At 43.2% G+C, this 27,295-nt stretch overlaps 1 protein-coding gene across 4 annotated transcripts in view; it reads left to right on the top strand.

Annotated features, from left to right (window-relative positions):
• The window catches only part of zbtb46 (zinc finger and BTB domain containing 46), a 65,992-nt gene that overhangs the window by 14,828 nt on the left and 23,869 nt on the right, over positions 1-27,295 (top strand). For all 4 annotated transcript variants that reach the window (XM_074644089.1, XM_074644087.1, XM_074644088.1 and 1 more), the window contains exons 2-3: positions 8,547-8,767; positions 8,944-9,895. In XM_074644089.1, coding sequence (XP_074500190.1) covers positions 8,582-8,767; positions 8,944-9,895 — 1,138 coding nt within the window. In that variant the 5' untranslated portion in view covers positions 8,547-8,581. The remainder of the gene's footprint in view (positions 1-8,546; positions 8,768-8,943; positions 9,896-27,295) is intronic.

The raw sequence follows: 27,295 nt of genomic DNA, 5'->3' as shown, positions 1-27,295 counted from the left end.
TTCGTAGTGCCCTTTCATGGACATCGTATTTGCATGTTCACTTAACATCTGTAACATTTATCACACATTCAGGATTATCTGAAAATAACAGCTGTAAACTTTCAAAGTCTAAGAAAACGTTCCAATTTTCTTAAGTAAAAGAAGTAGTAGATTTTATACTGGAAAGTAATGGCTGTCCTCGATCATACTGTCATGTGTTGGAAGAACAGTGCCTCCATTGTCCAGCTGAATATCATTTTAATTCCGCTTATGCATGCTGTCGTTTTTTCCAGTATTTTCTCTCATTATAGGGGAAAATGTCCACTTACAAGCAAACCAATTCTTTCTTCCCATACCTTTTTAATTTTTCATAGATATTAGCATATAATGTCAGGGATTCTCTTAATCTTTTTCTTGAGGCTAACACCGTTTATTTCACTTTGTTTTGAAAGCTTTACATAATACATAATTCATTTTAGTGCAGACCTGCCAACCTGTTTGCCTTTTTTCCACAGAAACTGCCTGCTATGATATGGTGGCGTTCTAGTACAAGTCACTATATTAGAAAATGTGCAAAAAGAAACACGTTGCTTTCTTAGTTTAACTGATAAAATGTTGTAAGGTGAGGCATGAGGCTGGGATGGTTGACAAAATAAATGCCAACTCTTGGCGACTGAATCCTGACTTGATTTTCCCCTCCTCCTTCCTCTTCACGTTCATTCACTTGTTCAATCTGCGGCCAGTTTTGACTGCGTCCTCCCTGCTGATTTTAAACAACGTCGCCAGGATAAAAGTAGAGATGTGAAAAGGAGGGAATTCACTGCTAATAGAAGATCCTTAAAAGCAGAAATTACATGAACCAATAATGTGTCTGTATCAGGGCTGTCAAAGTTAACGCGATAACACGTTAATGCAAATTGGTTTTAGCGCCACTAATTTTATTTAACATATTAATGCAAATTGTGATTTTTTCTTTGTGATAAAGTTAGAGTGAAGTTACTGGCATCATATAACACTAGAAAACCTAACGAATCGATTGGTACCAATCATGTCATACTACCTTGTCGCAAAGGAGGCTAAATAATGCTCCAAACTACTAAAATTTGGTGAGGAAAAACTAGCATGGCCATTTTCAAAGGGGTCCCTTGACCTCTAACCTCAAGATATGTGAATGAAAGTGGTTTCGATGGGTACCCACGAGTCTCCCCTTTACAGACATGCCCACTTTATGATAATCACATGCAGTTTTAGGCAAGTCATAGTCAAGTCAACACACTGACAGCTGTTGTTGCCTGTTGGGCTTCAGTTTACCATGTTATGATTTGAGCATATTTTTTATGCTAAATGCAGTACCTGTGAGGGTTTCTGGACAATATTTGTCATTGTTTTGTGTTGTTAATTGATTTACAATATACATATACACATACATTTGCATAAAGCAAGCATATTTCCCACTCCTATTTTGATAAGAATATTAAATACTTGACAAATCTCCCTTTAAGGTACATTTTGAACAGATACAAATGTGTGATCACACTGTATCCTGATATATATAATTTGTGCTGAACTCGTTGATTATGATTTTTTTTTTAAAAACCTTCACATAAAGTTGACCAGTTAGAAAAGTTATTTGGTGTTTCTGGCCACCTGATGAATGCAAGCCTAGTATTCACTCTCCTTTTAGCTCTGTTTTGGTCTCCACCAACTCCTGAGAAAAATATCTGGCTCTTTAGCAGCTAAATGCTCCACTATGTTCACTAGCTAGTCGCTAACTATGTCTGTCTGCCATTTGGTGCTGGTGCTGAAAATAAAACACTGATGAGAGCAGTGAAAGAGAATCAAATGAGTGAAGTTGCGGTCCATAAAGCCCCCAAAAATGAGCTGAAAGATGCTAAAACATCCATAGACAAACCACAGATGATAATTATCTGTGGTCTCTTACTAGAGCAATCACTTTCACATTGCACATAGACATTTGACCTATTGTTAATATAAAAATAGATTAGAGCAGATATGCAAAGACAAATGGTGCCAGTGATCTTAAATTTACCAAAATTACACATACAGTATGCTTTGTTATTTTTTTTGCATTAGCAGAAACAAGTTCAGTCTGCACATCAAATGTTTCTTTTTTGATGTTATCAGTCTGCTTGTTTCTCTTTATTTATTAATGGGATTTATTTATTTATTGTACCACTCGCAGAAGGGGCTCTGTGAACTCCAGTTGGACATGCTCGTCCAACCAAAGTCGTTTTTATCAAATAATGAGCACAACTGTTACGTTCGTTGAGCACAGGGCCACAATTTGAATGTAGAGTGATTAGCTTAGGGTGGCAATTTTGCGAGCAGCACACCGGCCACTAAATTATAATTTGCCCTGACCAACTGGAAATCCCTTAATTTAAAAATAAATATGTGAGAGTGTATGAAACTGCTCGGATGGTGCTAACACACATGAGGGAACCTGCAGACGGTTACAGCGTTTGCCTGCAAGAATGTTAATGAACCAACAGACAAGTTTTAGCAAAGAGAAAGTGTGAGTTTTATTTGCTAAATGATGTTGTGTAATTATATATTCACCCCGTGTGAAGATGTTTCTCGTGTTGTAACATCTTCGTCTGATGTGATGTACGAATACCTCATGAAATCACAGCATGAGCCCGCTGTGAGAGCCGTCTTAAGGCTGGCCCACACTAAGATGATTTTTCAAATCTTAACAGATGTTGAAAATGTGAGAGACCCACCACATAATGACATGTCATGATACATTTAACAGTTTTGTTCCTTTAGTGTGTGGTGAGGAACGATTTGGGCAAAACAGCACAACACAAACTAACAGATTCCATTCATAAAACAACAAGAGTCCCGACTAAAAAAAACGAAATCTAGCAAAGTCTCTCGCGATCAAACGTGATTTTAGTCAACAAACATGGCGGACGACAGAAAGGAAGAATTAGCGATTAGCTAGTTTGTACTACTTTCTGCTTTTAAATGTTAAATAAACACAAATCAACAAGTTGATCATCCATTCCTGAGGTCCATTTTACTACTGGTGTGGGGGGAAAAAATCGATTCACCAATGTATCACGATTCCGTATCTGTCAACCATAACAAACCGCAGCAGCTAGCCAAACTAGAAAGTAGAAAACGTCGGAGGGTCCACATGGATACGACCTGCATTGATATATTTGACTTCAGGACATCTCTGACTACATATATGCTGAAAATCAAACAGTTTCACTGTATTAATATAGATATTTTCTAAAGTAAAGTCCCTAAAAGTGTATGATTCAACTTTTTCCAATGGTCTAGTGTTAAAAAAGTTAACAAAAATGGCAATTAATCATAATATCGAACCGCAATACTTAAAAAATCGCAATACATATTGAATCAGCACCCAAGTAAAGTGAAAGTATCGAATCGGGAGATAGTTGTATCATCCCAGCCCTACTTACTTTATGCTGTGCGTTTTGCATTAGCCACGGCCGCCATGACAACGGTTGTTGTTGTCCTTCCTTCTTTAGTCAGCTTGGTTCCCAATTGGCTATCGTTCTTTCCCGCGGCTGTCCTCGTGATGCCCCACATTAAACACATTTAATATTTACGATTTGAAATCAGTGCGGCGAGGATGGACTTCCGATACGATCGGGGGATGTAAAAAAAACTCTTATATACCTCACACCAAAAGAATATCTGGAAAGATCATCTTTAAAACCATCAACATCACGGGGGCTTTTCTGATCATTGTCGGGAGGAGGGAACGGGGTACAAAATGGGCTTGATTCTCGTGCAGTGTGTGCCCGGCATTAGTTAAACCCCTGTACAAACAAAGTCTCGCTCTGCCGCTTTGATCCAGAAGGACCTTGCGCGCTGTCTCCCCACGGTCCTGTGCGGTCAAGGAGGCAGAGAAGTGGCTTGGAGGGACAAGCTGCATTAAGAGGAACACAAGAAGGAGGAAGCCCCAATTCTCTCACTCCATCACACGTCTCATCTCTTTAGTCGTCTGGCTGGGGCCTAAAGTGACTTTGCTTTGATGTGACCAGGACAAACCGGGTGTGATGCCATGACAGCTCTGCTAAGCGTGTGAACGTGTGCGTTTTTTAGGCATGTGCTTGTGTATTTAGGGGCAGGGGCTGGATATGTGTGTGTGTTATGAGGGGAACAGGGCTCTTGATTGTGTGATTGTGTGTGTTTCTGTGAGGGACGGAGGGGGGTTAAGGAGGACAGTCACTTTGGATTTGGCCACAGAAGGGTGACAGGGACTTGGAGCTCTGGTGGCACGTTTTACTGAAACAATCGTCTCTGACCACAAATAAGCGCTCACAGACTGTCAGCCTGCCTCCTGATGACTTTTTCCTTGCTTTTTTTTCACGGTGAAATTTCATAGAAGCATGAAAAGCTTTTTTTTCCTGCTCTGTGACATCCTGAAAGCAGGCTTTAGTTTCTGTAGCCTTGGTGAGACTGCTACTGTACAGTAATGCTTTGGATGAGACACAAAAGTCTCTGCCTCTCTCTCTTTACTTGTTTGTTTGACAAGTTCATTTTATCTTACTTTCCCATCTCGTGTCAAGTGTATATTTGGGAGGGAAAAAAGTGTTATAAATCAAGGCCGTACTCACATGGTAGAGGGAGCCAGTTGATGGTCTAAGCTCGTGGGGTAAGATGGAGTAGCTCTCCGAGGAAATGAAAAGCACCGGAGAGGTTTTTGTGGGTGTTTGTGTGCTGCAGTAAGGGGAGCGCTGGGATTGGTTCCGCTGGAAAAAGGGGTCTTTGACTGGAGGGAATTGGACATGATGAAATTAAACAAGCCAATTAGGCAAGCAAAGAGTTTAGAGGTCAAAGCGCACTCCATTAAAGTTCCTCTTCTCTGCCTAACTACTGACTCAGTGTGTCTCTCGGAGTCTGTTGAAGCAATAAATCTGATTAGACCTCTCCCTCTCTTTCTCTCAGTCCTTTGCCGTGGCTTTACCCTCCACTGATCTTTGTTTTTGTTAAATTTGAGGCACCATTTAACATGTCGTTGGGTGCAATCCCAGCCACACATATTCACGCCACATGCATATAAACTCACGTTCACACACTTGTTGAAAAACTTTAATGCTCCCCTTGAAACGTGGCCCCCTGTATCAGAGTGCAGCACCACTGACATTATCATTAGCTCTTTGGACACGCATTACCACACAGAATGAAAAGTTTCACTAATGATCTTTAATCCCAGCTACCAGATTTACTCTACACTGGGATGTTTGAATTTCTAAAAACTGCCAAAATTGTCGACGTTTGTGTTTTACTGCTTAAAAGGGCTGTTTTACCCAAAATACAAAAAATATATATATATATTTGCACACTTGCATCTGGTGCTTTCTAACCATGCAGATGGTTTTATTTGTCCAGATTTTGAGATTTCCGCTGAATGGAAGTACTTTTCTACAATTAGGACTCTGTTACTGGAAAGAGATGCTACTGTTTTTAAATGAAGTGAGCACCACAAATTAAATTCTATTCACCTCCATTGTATTGGAGTGGAGGCAGGAATCTTGTTTGTTATGTTTCAAATGTTTTTCTGTAATTTGGGTAAACCCGCTCTTTGAATTCACCTTGCTGAGTACAGTGCTGGGGTTTTCATTTGCATGTTAGTGTGTTGCTTGTTTGCTCGAGTGCTTGTCATTGTTGTTGCTCATTGAGTGCTGCAGGAATGAGTCCTAAAACCTGAAAATTGGTTAGCATTTTACTTCCGGTTCCTTCATCTTGAAGTCAATGGGTCTTTTGAATGTTTTTTTGTAGTTAGATGCCTGAAATAAGGTCTGTGGTTAACACAAGCTTAAGAGATTTTAACGTTTTGTTCTACGAAATAAAATACATCAATAAATACCCCATTTATGAATTTTGAAGCTTTTATATGTCTTAAAAAAGGCGACTGCTAACAAGTGGTTAAATGAGACTACTAAATGTCATCAGGCCGACTCGTCCACCTCTGCATTCTCGTTGTGTATTCGCGCTCATGCGACCGGGGTGTAGTTCGTTTATAGCCTAACATTAGCATTTTACTTCTGGCAATTGCATTCACACTAATCATAAAGTGGTGTTCATTTGTGGAGATTATCTTGCTGAGCAAAACGTGTAAATATCATCAACGTTTGTTTGCCACAGAGCTTATTTTCTGCAATAATCCAAAACCCAATGAAAAAAAATCCCATTGGCTTTTTGTCGTGGGAACCAGGGCGATGCGAACTTCCGGGATGGCCTACAAAAATACGTCATCCCTGGAGAACTCTATTGACACTGGGACTGTAAAAGTAAAGAGAGGTGGGCATGGAGAGCTGCAGCACCCTGACCCATGCAACATTTATTCCAGCTGTTGATTTGGTACAGCTAGCTTCTTTCCTCTGCTTCCTCCGAGCTACCAGTATTGGGATTTTTCAAATGGGTGCTGCTGACCGCCGAGTTCTATACAGTGACCCTGTACTTCACCACCCACATTGGCTGGAAAAAAACGAGGAATAGAAAAAGGTATTGAGGTATTTCTCAGTGAATAAATGACTTCTTCCTCGCTGTGTGTGTGTGGCTCTGAGAGGGAGCCTATCTTATAGGCCGGGTCTATACAACTGAATGTGCCAGTGGCCCTGAGAGAAGAATGGCAGCGAGAGAGGAGGAGGGGAGCTGCTGTGTCTTTAAAGCCGCTCAGTTTGTCTCCAGAGGTGAGAGTTGAAGACTCTCAATGCCTCCATCAGGGCAATGCAGAAAGGAAAGAATATCTCAAGGTTAGACCGACAATAGATGTTTTCTAAGAAGTGTGTGAGCTGGAGGATAAAAACACTTGCGTCAAAACTTGCCTTCTGAAACTCTGAGGGACACTGTTATTCTGCATTCTTATCCAAGTTCCTTCCTTCCTCCTCGCAATTCTTTATTTCTATGACTTAAATAAACACTAGTCAAAGTGAAAGGTTGGGGGCGAGCCATACATTGATCAAACTCTGGACAGTTTAGTTTTTTTGGAGAAAGAGAGGTTTCAGCAGTTGTCACCGTCACTCCATCCGCTGTTCATCGGAGGTGTGTTTGTCCAAGTGGACGTGGGAGACACTGTGGATTTATCTGATCTTACAAGCCATCAGGTTGAGCAGAGCTTTGCTAAACATGACCTGAAGTGTGCCGGCCCCCGAGCAAACGCTGCTGTCACCTTGGCCAACCCGAGCTGTCATCTCTCAGAATAGCCCATGAGAGCTGACAGCTGTGGCGTTCCCAAAACAAATCACTGCTGCGTTTGGTAACACTCTGCGTCCCCGCGATTTAGCCCTCACCAAGACGAGAGCGGGAGCGGCGGCTGCTAATGCTCCGGCTAATGCACTGTCTGAGTGTGTGTGTGTGTTCATCTTCTTCCTCTGTGTGTGTGTGTATGTGTGTTTGCAAGGGCTTATGCGGTTTCTCTTTGTTTTTCTGCAACCGAATGGTTCAACTTGGAGCGATGTTCATATCTCCCTTTGTCTCCCGTCTCCATGGCCTTCACCTGCATCGCTTCTTGAGCACAAAATGCCTCTTGTATGTCGTCTAACCTGCACGCAGAAGAAAACACCTACATCTTACATCAATATTTGTGAGCCCACAAGCCAGAGAAATCTTTATGGGCTAATAGATTGTGTTTTTTATTTTGTAAGAGTAATAAAAAATGCCAGTATCCCCATCACACCTACATGAATCCTTTCAATAAATACTGAAAAGTTGGATTTTTCATTCACTGACAGTTGAGCAGCTCCACAAATTTGCCATTAAGGATCTTTTCTCTGTAGTTTTCAGAAAAGTGTTCACAACCCCAGACTGAACCGTGCGAGATCAGAAACACCGAGGTGAAGGTTCAAAAGTGACTTTTCGTCTTAACTAGACAGTTGATTGAATATTCACAGCCGAAGGGGAGATGAAGAAAAAAATAACAAGGAACTGAGGCTGTTTATTGATACATTTTGAATGGTAAAGTGGTCTGTACTAAATGAGGTGTTTTTCTCCCTCTCAACTGTTTTGTGAAAGTGTTATGCTTTTTAACTGGCATTTTTAATGAGCTTACACACACACACACGCACACACGCACACACACACACTCTCTCTCTCACACACAAGTGAACCTGTCAGACACAGTTTAAACACCGAGATTTTTGACTATTTGCTACTGAGCTGTTTTTAGACATCAAACTACAGCAGTTGAGATGTGGTTTCTATTGATGTGATTGTTTTTATGTCACAGTCATTACTGCGATATCCTTACCCTGGCTCGTCTTTAAAGGAGTGGTTCAGCTAAATTTGCTAATTTTTTCCCTCTCACGTGAAAATGAATCCGACAATCTAAGCGAGCGGTTTGAATAAAGCTACAGCCATGAACCATATACACACTCCTTGGAGGAGAGATACCTGAATATGTTGCTAGAAATCTTTCCTAAAAAATTTACAAAACGGCTTCTTTCTTTCTGCTGCTGCACAGTCAAATTCCCATACTGTACATTTAATGCTACAATATTTGATATACTTGATGTTACATCTGACGTTTAATTTATCCCGCGTCTTCTTTTGTGTCCCGGCAGATGTTTGGAGGAGAGGCTTTTGCTCAGCTACACAGATGAACAACAGGAAGGAGGACATGGAGATCTCCTCTCACTACCGTCAGCTCCTCAGAGAGCTCAACGAGCAGAGGCAGCACGGCATCCTCTGCGACGCCTGTGTCATCGTGGACGGAAAGATCTTCAAGGCCCATAAGAATGTCCTCCTGGGTTCCTCGCGCTACTTTAAGACTCTTTACTGCCAGGTAAGGGACTGCTACACTTGGGAGGACGGGTCAGGGGAGTGTGTTAAGTACTTGTTTTCCTCTCAGATCATTCTGTGTGTGTTTTCCAGTTGATGTCAGAAGTTGTGTTTAAAAAAGGTTTACTGCATGAGATCTACTATAAAGAACTGCTATGAATAATCTGTCTCGCCCGTCAGGTTAAAAAAGGTTCAGAGCCTCACCACCAGACTACTGTCACCCACCTTGACATCGTCACGGCGACAGGCTTCAAAGCCATACTGGACTTCATGTACTCGGCGCACCTCGCCCTCACCAGTAAGAACGTGATCGAGGTCATGTCGGCCGCCAGCTACCTGCAGATGACGGACATCGTCCAGGCCTGCCACAGCTTCATCAAGGCTGCGCTGGACATCAGCATCCGCTCCGAGATGGCCGACGAACTGGCCGACTTTGAGATGGGAGGTGTTGCTGCCGCTGGCGGAGGAGGAGGAGGAGGTGGAGGAGGTGGAGGAGTGGGTATAGCAGGAGCAGGGGGCGGTGGTGCGGGAGCAGGTTTAGGAGGAGGAGGAGCAGGAGGAGGAGGAGGAGGGATCGTGGGCATGGCTTCTGAAGCCCTGGCCTCCATCATGTCTGGTCGCAGCACCTCCCCTTGGCTGGCGCGCCGCACCAGCCCGGCCAACTCTTCTGGGGACTCAGCCATCGCCAGCTGCCACGAGGGAGGCAGCACGTACGGCAAGGAGGACCAAGAACCCCCCAAGAGCCACGAGAGCCAGGAGGAAGCCTGCCACGACTCACAGCCCGCCTGGCCACACGACTACCGGCCTGTTACCGTCAAAGAGGAACAGGTGTCCCCCACCTCCTCCTCACATCCCCGGGACACTCCTAGAGGGGCGGCCCAGAGCCAGGGGGAGCAAGGGGCTGGAGGGGCCGCTGGAGGAGGCGGAGAGGGGGCCTGGCAACCCCTGTCAGGGTCAGGGCGGAGGAAGAACAGGAAGAACAAGGACACTGTCAGGCATATTACCCAGCAGGCGGAGAGGAACTGGGACAGAGAGCGGGACAGGGAGAGAGACCGGGACAGTAGGCCTGGATCTCCTCTGCCCTCCATGCTGGCTGTGGCTGGATGGAGCTACAACGGACAGGAAATCCCAGGTAAGGCTGACAAACCTGCTTCCTATACCGTCTCCTGTCTTTGGAAAGTGCTACTGCATATTTTATGTGATATAGACAAAATGGACTCACAGTAAACGGTGAAAGCAAGCCACCCGTTTCACGGTCCAAATACTGTCTTTATTGTGGATTTGTTGGTTAGATTAGTAGTTTAGTGTCACAAAAGCAGGTGGGATTAACCTTGACTGGCTCTTAAAATGTGAAGGATGAACGCGGGCAAAAAGAAAGCATACCTTCACTTCTATATTTGCGGTTTAGATTTGATGACTTTGAAACCTCTTCCTAACTGGACGCTATGCGAACGAGCGAACATCAGATCGTTCCAGTTTTTCCCAATGAAGATATCCTAACCTGCTCTGTGTGTCAGAGAACAGGCAAAGCCACCTGTCGCTTGTATGCAAAACTTTTGCGCACCTCCAACCTATTTTCACTGGTCAAAATCGACACTGACAGTAACCGACAATTAATCAATATCACGCCCTCTATGTAATAGAGAGTCACATCGCTCGTAGTACAGAGTTTGCTTCGCTTGCTGTATGTTAGAAAGAGGTGTGAGGCTTTAGAGTTTCCCAGAGTTGCTGCAGTTTCCACGTCGGCGCCTACTTAGTTTTCCAGTCATGTAATTAGTGAATGACTGGTGAGATAATAAGATTAGGTTAGATAATTAGGTGAGAGTGTCTCAACACTCAACCACAGTACAATCTAATCTATCTCTTTTAAAAGACCCTTCCTAACCAGTAGCGCATCGGCAAGCGATCAAACCGCTTTGTTGACTCTTGTTGAACTCAAGTTCAACAGAGTGTGAATGCCGCTTTACAGTACATTATGCACTTAATGCTTTGAATCCTGTGTGTGTATTTCAACGCATGTCAGCCGTCCGCACAGTTTACCAGCATTAAAATGACCTCTTTTCCTCCTCCGGGTTGAGATTAGCGAGCTTCCACACTAACGTGTTAGGCCTAAGGTGATTATCTCAAATCTTGGAGGTGTGAGGTGAAGCCTGGGTAAATGCAGATGGATAATACAATCCTCTTCTTACCGCAGTTTATGTAACACACACTCCCACATAAACAAGCAGACGCATACACAAACACACTCGAGCACGCATGTTTATTTTGAGAAAGTGTCTCTTGATCCTCAGCCTTGCAGGATTGTTTAGTGAACTCCTTTATACTAAAAACTAATACATGAAAAACACTTAGCTGTGTGTGTTTGTGTGTCTACGTGTGTGTGTGTGTGTGTGTGTGTGTGTGTGTGTGTGTGTGCACTGTGGGGCCCAAGGCGTCGATAGGTAGATCATTAAAAGTAAGAGAAGCTAATCCTGGGCGCATTAAGGGAGTTGGCTGTGAAATGGGCACACGCGTCGCGCAGCGAAAGAAAACAGGATAATTGAATTGACCTGGGTCACTGCACGGATTACCAGCGCGTCCTCGCCATCCCAGGCTCCTCCCCCTCTCTCTGGGGTTTAGGGAAGGACCTTCTGGAAAGGGCAAGAGGAGGGAAAAGGAAGAGAGAGTGGTGGGTGAGAGGGGTAAGGAGAGAGAGGCGAAAAAAAAAAGAAGAGATGCGAAGAAGACAGAGCATCCGTACGGGCTTATGAGGGTTTGTCTGCTTAGCTCTAAGTGTCCTGAGTCCCAGATTTTGTGACTGGCAGTCAGACATTATTACGACGCCCAAGTACATCTTGTCTTGAGCTTCAGAGTCACACACACTTGCATGGCCACATACCCACAAAGTAAATGACACTATTAAGCCCAGTTTCTTGGTTCCGTACCGGCCGAAAGTAGAGTTTTAGTCTGGCTGTGGTGAAGCGACCATTACCAAGAGGTGTTTTCTCACCTAAAGGTTAGAGGAAGTCTAGTGTTGCTGGTGGTGTAGACTCACCCGGTGTTTGCCAAAAGACAACCATTCATCCCACTTTCCACCCGGACTGGGCTCATAATAGAGAAGAGTGGGGGAAGGAGGAAACGAGAGCGTTTGTATCATGAGGTTATTAACTATTTGGGTCTCCTTCAGAGGGCAGATCTTGCCATTCAGCAGTGAAATATCATGTTACCAGTGGGCTTTTACATGACATTTAAGAGTGCTGGTGTACGACAGTGAGGATATGTTTCACTATTGTGTGTTGAGTCAGTTTGCAGGAGGCGGTTTCTGTGTGTTTAGCGAAGGTCTGGGGGATTGCTGAAAAGGTTTAGTGAGGTCATTGTTGGTGGTGGTGGGATGTTTTGGTTGTGGGAGTGCTCTTCTATCATTGTGATGCCTTCAGGTTCTTACCAAAAAAAAAAAAACCTTCAAAGTGAGGACTTTTGTGTTGTTTTTTAAGTCAGGGTCAAAAATACGCCGGATCCCTGTGGGCTTATGAGAGTTTGTCTACTTAAGTCTTAATTCTTCTTAAGTCTGGATTTTGTCACCTGCAGTAAAAGATCAGAATCAGACGGACGGGGCATATGGGAGAGCCGAGGAATTAGAAAGTGATGTACGATTCTATTTAAAATTTCTAATTACAACATTGACAACATTGCAACATGGGCAAGATAGACGCGCAAAGAGCTCTCTATGACACAGTTTGCTTGATGCATAGAAGAAGACTTCTATCTAATGAGAAAAAAATAAAATAATATTAACTTGATAATGAATAAAAACAAATATAAAACATGGCAATATCACTGTGATTGTTATTATTATCCCTCCAAATAGCAGGCCTACTGAACGCTGCATTGTTTTGATGATGTACCAGACACTCATTTGTTATTTCATTACTTCTAGTGGTGTGTGTTCATCCAAGCAAATAAAAAGAAAAATTATTCAACTGTGAATGATATAAAAACAAAGAAAAGCAGCAAAATGTGGGCGCCGTGGGAGGGTCACGTAAATGGTGTGACATCATGTTGTAAACTTTAACCCCCCGAAATCAAGAAGGTGGCACCTAAAAGCAGCCAACTGCCATTGAACAACAAAAGAGAATAAGATCAAGGTTCTTCTTCCCGTGGGCGTCTTCCGGCTACGTGATTGGCCAAAGCAGCGTGACATCAGGTTTCTCCAAAATTCGATTCTATTACAACTTTTCGCGACAGGGCCACTGCTTTTTTTCCGGCATCACCTGCAGTCCCCACGACCCCCGCCTAAACGCACTGCCCATGTTCAAATGAATGGGAGGACTGACGTTTTTGCCGCAATGCCTGATATATTGATAATCCAGCCGCCTTGACAGTAATACAGCAGGCACAATATCAGGACAGGAACGTGACACACCACCTAAATAGAATGCAGCCATTATTAACGTCAATAATTACACATGGGGGTTTCCTGCTATGACCTGTCAACATGTTTGTTGTGAGAATTTGCTATTATTGATTAATTAATTGATTCTTTTCAGCAGTATGAGTCCTTTGTGTTTAGCGATAGGTCAACGGTTAATGGTTAGTCCTACTATTAAAGCTAGGGTCGGTATTCTTAAGAAACTAGCAAGAGTTTGCTAGAATTAAATAATTATCCAAACAAAAAAAACGAGCCCAGTGTTGCCAACTTTTGTCCAATGAAAGTAGCCAGCAGCACTAGCTCCAAAAGTCACTAAATCTATCGAGAAAGTCGCCAAGTCGGCAACACTGACAGTTCATCACTTTAGGTCTCCCTCCAAAGCCACTCACCCAAAATTGGTGGTAAAGAGGTAGATATACCGTCTAATCATCACATTCTGGGTGGATGAAATGATTGGTTTCTTACAGTCCTGCCTTGGTCACAGATACCAGATTTTTTTTTTGTCTGAGCATTTGATTTATTGATTGCTCTCGGGATGTAATAATACTTTTTAATGAAGAACATTACCAACTCTAGCTTTAAGATTAGTGTCAGTGTTTGGGAAGTACATTTTACGGTCCTCCCAAAGATGAAAGTGTGTGTGTGTGCGGTTGTTCCATGAAGTCCAGTTGTTGGTTTCCATGAAGGGATATGGTAGGTATAAAGGAGAAAGGGCACCTTCAGTCTGAGATTAGCTTAATTGCTTCATTCTTTATTGATGAGAAGTGCCTCGACACACACACACACACACTCTCTCTCTCTCTCTCATTCATCTGTGATCGGCATCCATGCTTTACTATTAGAAACGCTTACATTACATACAACACGAGGGCTGCTTGGCTGAGGATTTGGCTGCATTATTCTGTAATATAAGGATAATATATGGCTCAATGTATTAGCGCCGTGCCGTTTCAAAGTATTTGTGCGAACATGCCGTGTGCCTGTGTTGACATAAACAGCTGCAGGAATTAGGATTTGTTTCCTTTAGATCCCCTTCCCCTGCAAACATCTGCTGTGTTCACTTGATGTCATTATTGAGGCTACTAAGTACTCAACTTCCTCTCTCTCTCTCTCTCTCTCTCTCTCTCTCTCCTGCTAACGCTTGATCTCACTCTTTCTTATATGCTCACCTTGTCTGCTGCCACAAATATTTGAAATCTTACATGTGAATCAGGAAAGAGAGAAATCAGCACTGCTTGCATTCCAGTGATCTGATCATGTTCGTATATTTTTCGGCACAATAATATATTAGAGGTGACAATTTTTTCGGAGAGGGGAGTTTTAAATAGTCTCTACTTCTCCTGCCTGCTTATGTCGTAAACCTTTAAATAATTACCTGAATTTATTTTTAGTCTGGCCCCCGCTGCTTCTTCCAGACCTGGATTAAAAAGCATCCGCAAATCAAAGACGGAGCGTTTGGAAAATCAAACATGAATCTTTTATTTAAGAAATAATTCTGCATATTTGATGCCTCATATCAACCACTCTGCTTGTTATCAATGTAGTGCTGAAACCATGAGTTGATTAAATCAATTAGCAACAACAATTTTGATAATCGATGAATCATTTATCAAGCCAAAAAGTCAAACATTTGCTGCTTCCAGCTTCGGAAATGTGAGGATGGGCTGCTTTTTTCTGTTTGATTGATTTTAAATTAGAGCTGTCAATCGATTAAAATATTTAATTGTGATTAATCGTGCATTTTTTAACTGTTCAAAATGTACCTTAAAGGGAGATTTGTCAAGTATTTAATACTCTTATCAACATGGTAGTGGACAAATATGCTGCTTTATACATATATATGTAGAGTATATATTTATTATTCAATAAATCAATTAACAACACAAAACAATGACAAATATTGTCCATAAACCCTCACAGGTACTGCATTTAGCATGAAATAAATATGCTCAAATCATGACATGGCAAACTGAAGCCCAACAGGCAACAACAGCTGTCAGTGTGTCAGTGTGCTGACTTGACGATGACTTGCCCCAAACTGCATGTGATTATCATAAAGTGGGCATGTCTGTAAAGGGGAGACTCGTGGGTACCCATAGAACCCATTTTCATTCACATGTCTTGAGGTCAGAGGTCAAGGGACCACTTTGAAAATGGCCATGACAGTTTTTCCTCGCCAAAATGTAGCATAAGTTTGGAGCATTATTTAATCCCCTCCTTCCCGACAAGCTAGTATGACATGGTTGGTACCAATGGATTCCTTAGGTTTTTCTAGTTTCATATGATGCCAGTATCTTCACTCTAGCTTTAAAACCCCCAAAAATCGCAAATTGCATTAATGCGTTAAAGAAATTAGTGGAATTAAAACGAATTAGCATTAACGCGATATTATTACGTTAACTTTGGCAGCCCTAAAAGAAAGTAATTGCAAATTCTAGCCCTAATTCCATCCTTCTATCTGTTGAATATTCTGACTAAATACCATAAACTACATTGTTACCTAGCTCCAGGCAGGTTTAAAAAGACTTTGTATATATAACTGACATATTTTGTGTCTGGTTGTGTCCTTGGTAAAATATGCTCCTCTATAATACTGCCAGTATATTTCAGTATTTACACTTATTCAGTTCCTTTCAGACTCCAGACACCATACAGAGGTCTTTTCTAAGGAAATAATCACAAAGTCATGATTGAGTATTTCTCAGGTCTGTAAATGTGTCATTATGTCTTCTACATTTGATATTTTCATTATTTTCTTAACATTCAATGCATTCAATTCATTTTATTAAAGAAGGTGTCACCTATTTGAAAGACGTTTTGGAGGCAGAACACGATCGCTCCGTGGCACCTTCCCTCTCAGATTGAGAAGAAGCCAGAGCTGCTGAAAACATCAGTTAATGATTGATTTCTTTCCTACTTCCTTTATACTTTGGGGCAAAAACCAACTTGATCTTTATCCCACATAATAACAGCACTGGAAATACTTTTTGTTTGTTTGTTTTCGTTGGTATTAAAAAAAAAAAAAAGATGCTCACACACGCATGGGTGACCTTTCAGTGGCAGCTTGGGGGATTTTGGCAATCCGGTACATGGCCAGTGTGATACACACTCACACACTCAGCTTAGAGCATCTGATTATGTAGACGTGAACAGTTCAATCACACGTGGGCTGTTCTTTCCATTTCCCTCTAGCAGTTGCACATTGATTACATCGAGAATCTTTTTTGAAATCCAACATCTTTATCTGACTCTCTTCCTCTCCTCTCTGTGGCCTCAGAGTTCCCCTCCTCAACCGCCGACACGCACACGCTAACGCACGCTGACACACATACACATGCCCACAGAGACGAAAAAAAAAAAAAGTGAAATCATTTTTCCGTAGAACCTTTTCCTGTTTATTCCTGCGAGTTCGTCGGAAGAGCTGCACGTTTTGGCTTGTTGGAGTTGAGACCGTCATCCTCTGGAGCTCCGGAGCCTCCTGGACTCACCTGGGGCCCCGCAGTCACAGCTGCCCTCTAGTTTGCACTTCCGCATAAACTTTCTCTCTCTTTTTTTTCCTCTCCCTGCGCTCGTCTCCCCAAGTCTCTGCAGTCTAAAAGGTGAACACTTGAAATAATGAATCGGATCCCCCTTTCGCCCCCTTCCTCTCTGTATTCCAGTTAAGACTCTCCCCATAGTATTTGCACTTCATTAAACTTGAAATAGGTTTAATATTTAAAACACCGTGAACAGATTCCAACCCCCCTCACCCCTCGCACACCTCTCCACTTTTTCCTCTCCCTTCTCCTCGCTCCAGGTTTAATAATCTACTCTCATATTTCCTCCCTAATTCACTCCTCCTTCATTAAAAACCAAAATAGATTTAATATTTCAGACTGTGTGGACTTAATTTTTAACCCCTTTCTTCGTGGCTCGGTGCTTGACACGCTATGGGTTAGATAACTACATCGTGTTGAGGCCTCTCCCCCTCTATCCATGTCTTTCTCTCTCTCTTTTTTGTGGCTCTTGGTTCATCTTTCTCACTTTTTCCAGTCAGTCAGTCAGTCTATTATCAGTTCTGTCTCTCGCTGTCTTTGTACTGCAGGCTTCTCTCTGTGTCTCGCTCTCTCTCCCCCACCCCCTATTTGCTCTGCCTCTTTGTCCTCTGACTGCACAGATGATTTCAGCCCTTTCCTCCCACCCTATTGACTTTTGTGGCCTGCTCACCCCACCTCCCTTCAGTTTCCCCACTCCCTCCATCCTCTCCTTCCCCTTTTTTGTACCCTGCTACCACGCATACACGCACTCACTTCCCCGTCATTGTGTGTTAGACAGAGGGGGTTGAATGCTTCTATTTGTTCTTATGGGAGTTGTGAGTGAAGAATAAATACTGTTCTTTCCCCCTTTTTTCCTCTTGCTGTCGTTCTCCCTCCTGTCACCCTCCTGTTCGTTCCCCACTAAATTAAAAAAAAAAGTTCCATTATCACCGTGGTAACCAATCATTTCTCACCGCCCACCAGCCATCTTTGTCATATGACCTCACATCCTGCTGGACATTATGGGCAGTCCACCAGCTAAAAGCCCCTTCTCCTACTCCACCACGCCATCACACACCACACACACACATTCACACAATTTTTCACACTCTTGCTGTCTGTCTTTTTCTCTCGCAGCACTCTCCCTCGCTCAGTTCTCAATACTGACACCTGCTCTATTTATAATTCTCTGGCTTTAAAAGAGCCATTTTGGACAGGAAGCTGCCCCCTCCCCACTCCTGACCGTGGCTTGTTTCCAAAACGTCAGCACCCCCTACCTCTCCACCTCCTGCCCCTGGAACAGGCCGGAGAAGGATTGCTGGGCGGAGAAGTGGAGTGTGTGTGTGTATATGTGTTTGTGGGGAGGTTAAAGATTAGCCATCCGACCCTGAATGCACCTGGGTTGGGCCCATGTGCGTACTTTAGTCCGCCATGGCCCTCACACACACACATACACTCACCCACTAACCTATACACATGTATTCATAACACCTGTCCTATAAAATGCTACATTTAGATGGCTAAACTCTACACACCCACACGTCACTTGGCATTGATCTCTCAGGTCTAAGAATTAAACTACCCAGAATGCATCCTGACAGGATGTCCTGTTGGTAGCGCAGGGGAGGGTGGGTTTTTGTGGTTGAACATTCAGAGCAGTACCCCTGCAGCTTAAACCCCCACACATCAACACACATACACTCCAAACTCACAACACATACCCCAAATGTCTATATTTATAGTTGTGGTTAACTTTGTAGATCACAAACACACGCACCTATAGATTCAGGCACGAGAACACACAACAACATCTTCTATAACTCAGCTCAGTTATTTTTTTTTAACGCTCAGTCCTGTTGTGATAGGCAGTGAGGGTTTGAGAAAATGGAGATGGGGGAATGATGGCCATAGGTTTGCAGGAGGGAATGAGGATGGTGGAAGAGCGTGGAGGATCAGTAGGAAAAGGTGACTGACAAGGCACAAAAGCATGGCAAAAATAAGTTACACTAGGAAATATCAATGGCCTGAGCACAAGTGTCTACCACTAGAGTTGAAACAATGGTGTGACACTGGCTGTGTGAAGAGCCGGGGTTTAAATACTACCAGGCTGATGAACTGATGGGAGGCAGGTGAGCAGAGGGCTGATGAGCCGATTGATGGCAGGTGTGTGTAGAGACGGTGAGCAGGAGTGAAGCCACACCCACACACAGACACAGACAGGGAGCTGCTGGAAACACAAGAAACACGAGGGCCCAATGTCTACACTCACAAACTCACCGAATTTTAGGTGCATTCCCGCAAAGTCTGTGAGGGTTTTATGCTATCCCACTGTCTCTCGCAGATATTTTGAGCCTGGCATATTAAATTTGCACCGAAACATTAACAATAAGGATTTAAGATGCAAAGCTGCATAAAAACACATGAAATGCAAGCATAAGCTATAAACACCTGGTTTATTCGTCAACCATTTCTTTTAATTTTGCTTAATGAGGCTGTTTTGATAAAAAACAAGTAAATTAATTATTTGACAGAGATCTGCAGGCCGTGGTCCCAGTCGTTACTCAGTTCCATCTTTTAAAGGAGGTGATTACATGAGGTTTCATACCGAGGAAAGAATACTATATGATTTCAGTTGTTTGTTTCGATAATACCCAAATACGTATACAACATTTTTATCAAAATTTGCCTCCCAAACACTCTGTAATTCAACCATTAATATATTTGTTTAATTTCTTACTTAGACAGTTTAACTAATACAAGAGTGAATAATCAGCATTTGTGTTTTCTCCCACGTTGTGTTATTGGAAGCATTGTTTAAAAGGCAAAGTCTGACACTGTGGCCCTCAGACCAAATTGACTTGGTCTACTCTAATGTTAAAAATGTAAAACGTGAATATTGATGAATTTGGTCTCTGCTATTCTTATTTTTTGTCTTACTTACAAATTGTATATCTATGATTCACGCAATGTTGGTTGCTGTAAACAGGAAGTAAATAGTATAGTTTAAAACAATTTCAATACTCATTTGCCATAGTATCGATACACGGGTACCAACTGCGCTTTCTACCCTCTCTTCTCTCTGACAGCGAGTTGACACACACTGCTATTTAGGCTTTTAATGGAAATCTAAAATTTTATGCCCTCAATCTTATGTCAATTTTTTTGAAAATGGTATCAAATATCGATATTTTCAAGGTATTGTATCGTTAGAAATTCCAGTATTGTGACAACACTAAGCCATGGAGTCATTTAGTGAGGTGGGCTACACTTGAGCACCGTTTGTTTGACTATATTTATTCACATTTTGACAACTTGGCACCATTAAAAGTATGCCGAATTAGCTATTAGCAGTTCCTGTTTGCAATGTACACATGGATGTACAGACAACTATCACTGGATTACTTTGATGCTTAAGAGAAAATAAAAACGGGATGATTCTCAGACAAGTTTCGGAGTTATAAGCAGCGTTTTTTTTCCCTATCATTTCTAAGTGGATTCATGGACATTTATTCGCGATGGACATCGGAGTTAATAATATCCTCGGAAAGTTTAATCTAGAAATATGCATATCATGTCTGTGTTCACATTTGACTGAGACTGAGTATGAGTTTGACCCTAATTGTGGCAACTGGGCAATGAATTACCTTAATTGCCTTCCACATCATGCAGTATCTTTGCCTCGTGATGTTACATTTTGAAAAACCTTTGGTTTGAGCCATTGGTTCCCAACTGGTGTCAGGTTGAGAACTGATCTCAAATTGTGACAAGAGGAACTTGTTTTCTGTAAAATGTGGTGAACAGTTTCCTCCTGTAGCAGGAAACAACACATTTTGGGTGCGTTGAAGCCCAAAAAACTTTGTGAAAATAGTTTTAAACCACACTTATTTGAAAAAATCAAGGTATTTTTTTTGACATATCAGCGAGCCGAGGCCTCCTCCTCTTCGATGAGAGATCCTTGACAAGGCTCCTCTTTTGGAGATATGAGATGTGATGTGATGTGAGCTAGGATGCCTCTCTCCTCTCTCCTCCAGTGATCTGATAGCCAGTAATGGGCCCTGTAGCCTTGAGCCTGGCAGCAGTGCTCACTGTGGCTTATGTGTCACACTGTACCCAACATTCACCAAGAGTTAGTCGAGCGCAAGCAGCCGGGATATTGAGACTAGTAAAGTGTGTGTGTATATGTGTGTGTGTGTGTGAGAGAGAAGCAGACATATACACTGGCAGACTGACTGACAGGAAGAAGCAGAAACAGTAACTTTCGTGAAGAGTTTAACCTTAAAAAAAGAAGTGCTTTACAGTAAGCTCATGCTGTCTTTCTCTCCCACTTTCAGTCAACCTGAAGTTCCTCTTTCCCGGTCTGTTTATTTTAGAAAGGTGGCTTTGTTCTGTTTACCGAACCCACTCCCTCATGCGGCCTCTACCCCCGTCAGACCAGTTAGAAAAGGGGAGCGACGAGGAAGAGGAGGAGGAGGAGGAGGTGGGGGGAGAGAGAGAGGGAGGGGGGTGCCTGTGCATGATGTTTGGACAAACGGACAACCCGAACAGGATATAGAGGTCTACAGCCTGTGGGTGTGTCGGTTTGGCCGTGGCGCAGCTCGCACACACACGCACACGTGCACACACACACATGTACACACAATCGTGGGAGTGTTCCCGCTGGAGGGCAAAGTCTCCCTTCCTCTTACACATTCATTCTCTCCTTTCCCCTCCTTCCCTTCATTCCCCTTTTCCGCCGTCACACCCCTCCACACCTCCTTCCTTTAGACCTCTCTTTCTCCTTCATCCCTCATTCTTTCTCTTGTGACACACACACACACACACACACACACACACACACACACACACACACACACACACACACACCTCCTTTTGAAACAAGGAAAAAAAGAAAGTGTTAAAGATACAGAAGAGTCGGCCAACAGCAATGAGAAACTAGGAGGGAGAGGCCAAAATCACCACAGTGGACAATTATGGCTTGGGTTGTGTACATACAAATGTGCGTGTGTATTGTGTGTGTGTGTGTGTGTGTGTGTGTGTGTGTGTGTGTGTGTGTGTGTGTGTGTTATAGAGGAGTTGAAGACAGTCCTGGAAGCCACTATCTGTCCTTCACAACTGTTTGTCCCCTCCTTCTCTCCTCTACCCCTCCTTCCCTCCGTCTGTTTGGACCTTCCTTTCCATCCCGTCACTTCTGTTTTCACTCATCTCGTACACTGGAGCTACGGACGCTGCTTGTGTACAGTGTGTGTGTGTGTGTGTGTGTGAGAGTGTGGTTTCACATTGAGTCTAGGGGCTTTAAATAAAGGCAGGGCTATGGGTTAAACTTCCTCCTCATCAGTATGATCTGTGTCTGTTGTTTGTTTGCTCGTGTAAAATAGGAACTTCCAGGTTCTGTCCAAAAGTCAGAAACCTACTTTATGATCACTCTGACATTTGTGATAAATGTAAATGAAAAATCCAGCCACCACAGACCTTTGCTCAACAGTATGTCGCGTAATTCTCGTCGCTTGTCTAGAAAAGGACGGTACATTTTGGAAATTTTTAGCGGCCTTTAAGAAACACCATTTTCCATTGTGAGTCAAAGGTCACAAGCTTGACAGACTGAGGCCAGTCAAGTGGCGAGCCTTCGTCCAGACATGCCTGTAACAATAGCACCTTCTTACACAGCCTATAATCAATATTTTTTTGTTTACAATAATCAAATAACTGTCTAATGAGAAAGGGGTTGCTCATAGTAACAAACTCAAAGAGAAATATCAGGTCACCTGAGACTACTGATGAGACGATACACGATTATATCGTGGATTGCGATAAAAACACTCACAATAAGTTGATTGTGGCAAATTTTCATTATCAGAATAATCGTGAATATCGTCATGAGTGACTTGAAAAAGCTGTCTAGCTCGCTATCATGATAGAGAAGTGAAAAATAGAGCTAGATTCAAAGGTATATACGCAGCATTGTCGGATGGTGTTTGTAAAGGAACAATTCAAGGTTGCCCCGAGGACGAGGCGAGAGAGAGCAGAGGTGGTTATTAATATTTTAGTATGAGTCTATACATTGTTTCTTTAGAAAAATACATAATATAAAATACAGGAATCTTCAGAAAGAACAGACTCAGACTGTTTTGTAAGGTGAAATATAAGGTGATTGCAGTATATTTTAGTGCCATTTTAAGAGTTTTAATCATATTTTGATGATTATCATGATAATATCATATATCGCAATTATTTTGGCCAGGATAATCGTGGCACGAAACTTTCATATCGTCCCATGCCTACCTGGGACACAACTTCAAATGAATGTGGCTCCGTATCTGCTGGACGTGTAAATAACTACTAACCAGTTTGGTCATATCAACGTAAAAGGTGATAATATGTCTGAGTGCTGGGTATTCGCAAGTTTAAATATGATGCCAAAAACAACATATAATATGCACATTGCCATGCTGGAAAAACATCATACGAGCTGTAGTTTATTTTTTTTAAAGCTAATAATTGTTTGAGTTCTTATCACAGCAAGTAGATACTCCTTTAACCCCTTAACCCCAGGATCATGTTTCACCTCAGATTGCATTGAGTTAGTTGACTTTGGCTGTCTATATCCCCTTTGCTCGTCATTAAACATGATGCTAGTTTTACAAAAGGAGGCCAAACTTGCCTTTGTTCCTGCTGTACAACCACAACCCTTTTGCCCCAGATCACCTGCCTGCCCGTACATTGTTTCCACTTTCCTCCACCTCCCTCTTTGCAACTCTTTGCTCCTCGCTACCCTCATGCACCAGCAGCAGCATGCAAAGAACAACTTCATCTGATCCATATCCACTCGCCCTGTTCAGCCCCCGCCCCTCTTACTCGTAAGTCCGTATCTCTGAATCTAAAATGGGTCATGGGCTTGTTTCAGGTGGAACCTCTCACAACAGGGGTACCCGTAGGAATTTAATTTTTTATTAACATTTATTCCCCAGTTGAGACCACATCTGATCTGAGTAAAAAAAAAAACTGTACGGGAATTCAGTGCTGGAAGGTGACGGCCGTTGAGAAAAGAGGTTTCAGAGTTTGTTCTAAGTGTGTGTGTGTGATTGTGTGTGTGAGAGATAGGCTAGATGTAGAGAGACAGAGTGTGTGTGTGTGTGTGTTTGCATGTGTATATGGTGTAATTGTCTGTGACCCTGGCAGGTTTTTTTTCTTTTTGTGGTTGGACAGTTTGGCCTTCCCATGGTTCCTCTGGCCTCCGAGACAGCTTCAAGGTTTAGTGTGTGTTTCTGTGTGTAGATGTGTGTGTGTTTGTTGTACAGGAGAGGAGAAAGGGAGCGATGGAGGTTAGAGGTGGATTTGATAGCGCAGGACACTCAGACCCCTCTCTCCCCTCTCCACCTCCATACCCCCTCTGTTCAGGCCTTGATAAGTGGAGCCGGAGTCTGTGGGGGTTAGGGATTCCTGTCTGGCATAAACACACACATACACGTAGAAACACACACACTGGGATCCGCCCGCTCTGCATTCCTGTGTCCGACTAAGGAAGCAGCCTAGCCGTCTTCCCCTCCACTCCCAAATTATCCCCTTCTCCTAAAGTCACTGCATACTTATCGCTCGCCTCTCTACCTCTCTCCTCTTCCACTCTGACTCACACATACCTCCTCTATCTACCATGTTTTCATCCTCTCTGTCCTTCCACCGAGCGCAATGCAGACAGCACGTCTGATCATCGGGTAGTGAGTCGTAAAATGTTTCTTTAGAGCAAGTGAAAAAGATCTGACATACGTTAATTTCACCTTATTGCAGTGCAAAACATGTCCCCCCACTCAGGGGAAAAACACTAGATTGTTTTTGCTCATTGCTCAAACTCTTGCATATACTCTCAACTTTTCCCCTTTACCCCATCTCTCCCTTTCACAGTCTTATCATCCCCTGTTTTCACTACCTCCCCTTTTGCTATCTGACTCTATTTTATATCTTTTACCCCCTTCGCTCACTCCCTCGCTGTATTCCTCCCTCCCTTCCAGGGGTGTGTAACAGGGGTTATGAAAGGGTCATGTGGTCCTGTGCTGCCCTTCTCTCTCTAATGGCTTCTTAATGAGAGAGCCAGAGAGGCAGAGAGGAGCAGTTTGGAGAAGCCAGGGTGAGATATCAGTAGTTCTGCTTAGGGCACTGACTTTCTGTGTGTCCATTTGAGGCTGTGTGTACTGTATGTGTGCACACGACGACGCCTGCGCTGTTTGACCGACCCCTTGCTCCATTTCGAGCCCTTTCAGAGCTCTATGTTCCTCTCCGGGGAAAGAGGAAATGACACGTTTGTAGCCTTGAATAAGCGCCGGGGCTCGTCACACGCAGTGTCCACTGGCTCGGTGGAGGAGGAAGGGGTGGGGGTGGTGTTGTGGAGGTGAGGGAGGGAGGAGGGGGTGGGGATGGGGCCCGCTCTTTAATTTGCACTGCTTCTGCTGATTTGATCATAAGCAATTAATCTCAATGGCTTGGCTCGGCCGCAGTGGGGGAAGAGAAGATGAGCACAGTCCTCTATATGCATACGTCCCTCGCTCTGGTTTTCCCCTTCGTCCACACAGTTTCATTTCTACTGTTCTTACCTCTTTTACTTAGAGTTGTTCCGATGCCGATACCAGTATCGGAAATGAATCCGATACTTAGTTTTGGTTTTCCAGACAATTATTGCTCCGAAATCTCCATCCTCTTAATCTAAAATTCTCAGTGTGTTTGAAAAAGGTTTTAATGAATCCTGCGGTCATGAAACATATCAATCACTTACAGGGATTTGTAATGTTTCAAATTAAGTGGGAACATGAAAATAAAACTCATGAAATTACTTGGATTTAGACAATCAGTGCGCATAATCAGCTCCACAGAAGTCTGATTATGGATTTAGAGCTGCGTCAAACAAGGTCGTCTTCTATTTCGGTGGCATCTTCGCAGGCTGGACTGCTGAGAGTCTCGTGGACTACGTGGTGTGAGGTTCAAGGTCCAGATCCGTCCTGCCTTGGTCTTGATAGCCATCCAACTTTTATCAGCTCAACAGTGATCTCCACTGACCCAGTAACACTTAGCTTGAGCAGGTTTGGCTCCGTCATTCACGTCTCATCTGTCTCAATTCCTTCCTCTCTTTAACCCTTCGCTCTGTTCCCTCATTTCGACCTCCGCGTCTGTGCGAGACAAACACGGCGACTCCTTCCTTCGCTCTCCCTTTAATGCCCATGCAGCCTCTCTGCCAGTTTTCCATCTCCCTCTATCTCCTTCACCCTTGCTTTCCCTCTCCATGGCACCGTACTCCTCCCATGCTGAGGCCAGAGCTCTCTCCATTGTTGGAGGCAGGTTGCCAAGGATACAAGCGCAGAGAGAGGCACAGTCTTAATGTTATAAGATGGGAGAGATGAGCATAGAGAGGGGAGAGAGGTGCTCTCTGGTCACTGGGCAGCCCGACCACACACTAATGCTCTACAGGGAACACGTAACACCCCTGGCTCTGTGGAGCGTCCCTCTGTGGACAGAGCACGGTGACATTGACTGTTTGCGGAAGAAGCCCTTGTCCCGGTCATCTGCTCTCTGCTCGCCTGTTGTGACCGGAGTGTATGATTGCAGCGTACGTCTTCATGTGTTGTATTTTTGTCAGGCGACCACTTGGTGGGCGGCGGGTCTACACAGCATTGATTTATCCTAAAAAAAGTCTGAAAAACAATCAAAACGGAAAAATATTCAAGGACACAGGAGATATTAGAGGTCTTGTTTTTTTTGTTTAGGCTATCAGTCTCATTTTCTTTAAACAGAGTGAAAGAATCTGCCAGTGCGGTCGTCTTATAATTTATTCTAACACAGTATGATAGTCCCAACCTATATTCAATACAAATCAACCTGTTTCCTAAGTTTCCTTAAAACAAGTGCAGTTGTTCTTAAAGGATCAGTGTGTAGGATCTGGCGGTATCTAACAGTGAGGTTGCAGATTACAACTTCTCCCGTGTGCCAAGCATGTAGGATTGCTACGGTGGCTGATGCGAAAACGTGAATGACCCTCTCTAGAGCCAGTTGCTGTAAGAGTAGAGTGCTCAGAATGTGTGTATACATGGGAAGTGAGTGGTGAAGCAAGAGAGAGAGAGAGCGGCGGCGACGGGAGCGAGTAAAGTTATCAACTACGGCCAAAGCAGGAATAGTTAACAGTTTGGTTTGTCCGTTCTGGGCTACTGTAGAACCATGGCTGAGCAACATGGCGGACTCTGTAAAGAGGACCCGCTTCCTATGTAGATATGATGGGCTCATTCTAAGCTAACGAAAACACGATTCTTATTTTCAGGTGATTATACACTGAAGAAAACATACCTAAATGTTACACACTGTTCCTTTAATTCTGTGGAACTGATCTGTCTTTTTCTGCGTAACACTATATTTGAGAATGCTTTGGAGACGATCACAGCACAGGTTTAATATATATGACGAATATGAAGGTCCAATGCAAGTATTTAGCCAGATTCTGGAGGCAAGTTGATTCGTCTTGGGAGGATGAGCAGGATGAAATAATTACACTAAACTGGAATTTTTTTAATGTTTTGCATTTCTTTGATAGCAGACGGTATAGTGTCAAACAGAAAACAAGGGGAGAGAGAGGCAG

Source organism: Sebastes fasciatus, chromosome 8, assembly GCF_043250625.1.
Source record: "Sebastes fasciatus isolate fSebFas1 chromosome 8, fSebFas1.pri, whole genome shotgun sequence".
In the NCBI taxonomy this organism is placed as follows: Eukaryota; Metazoa; Chordata; class Actinopteri; order Perciformes; family Sebastidae; genus Sebastes; species Sebastes fasciatus.
This window is presented reverse-complemented; position numbering and strand designations above follow the sequence as displayed.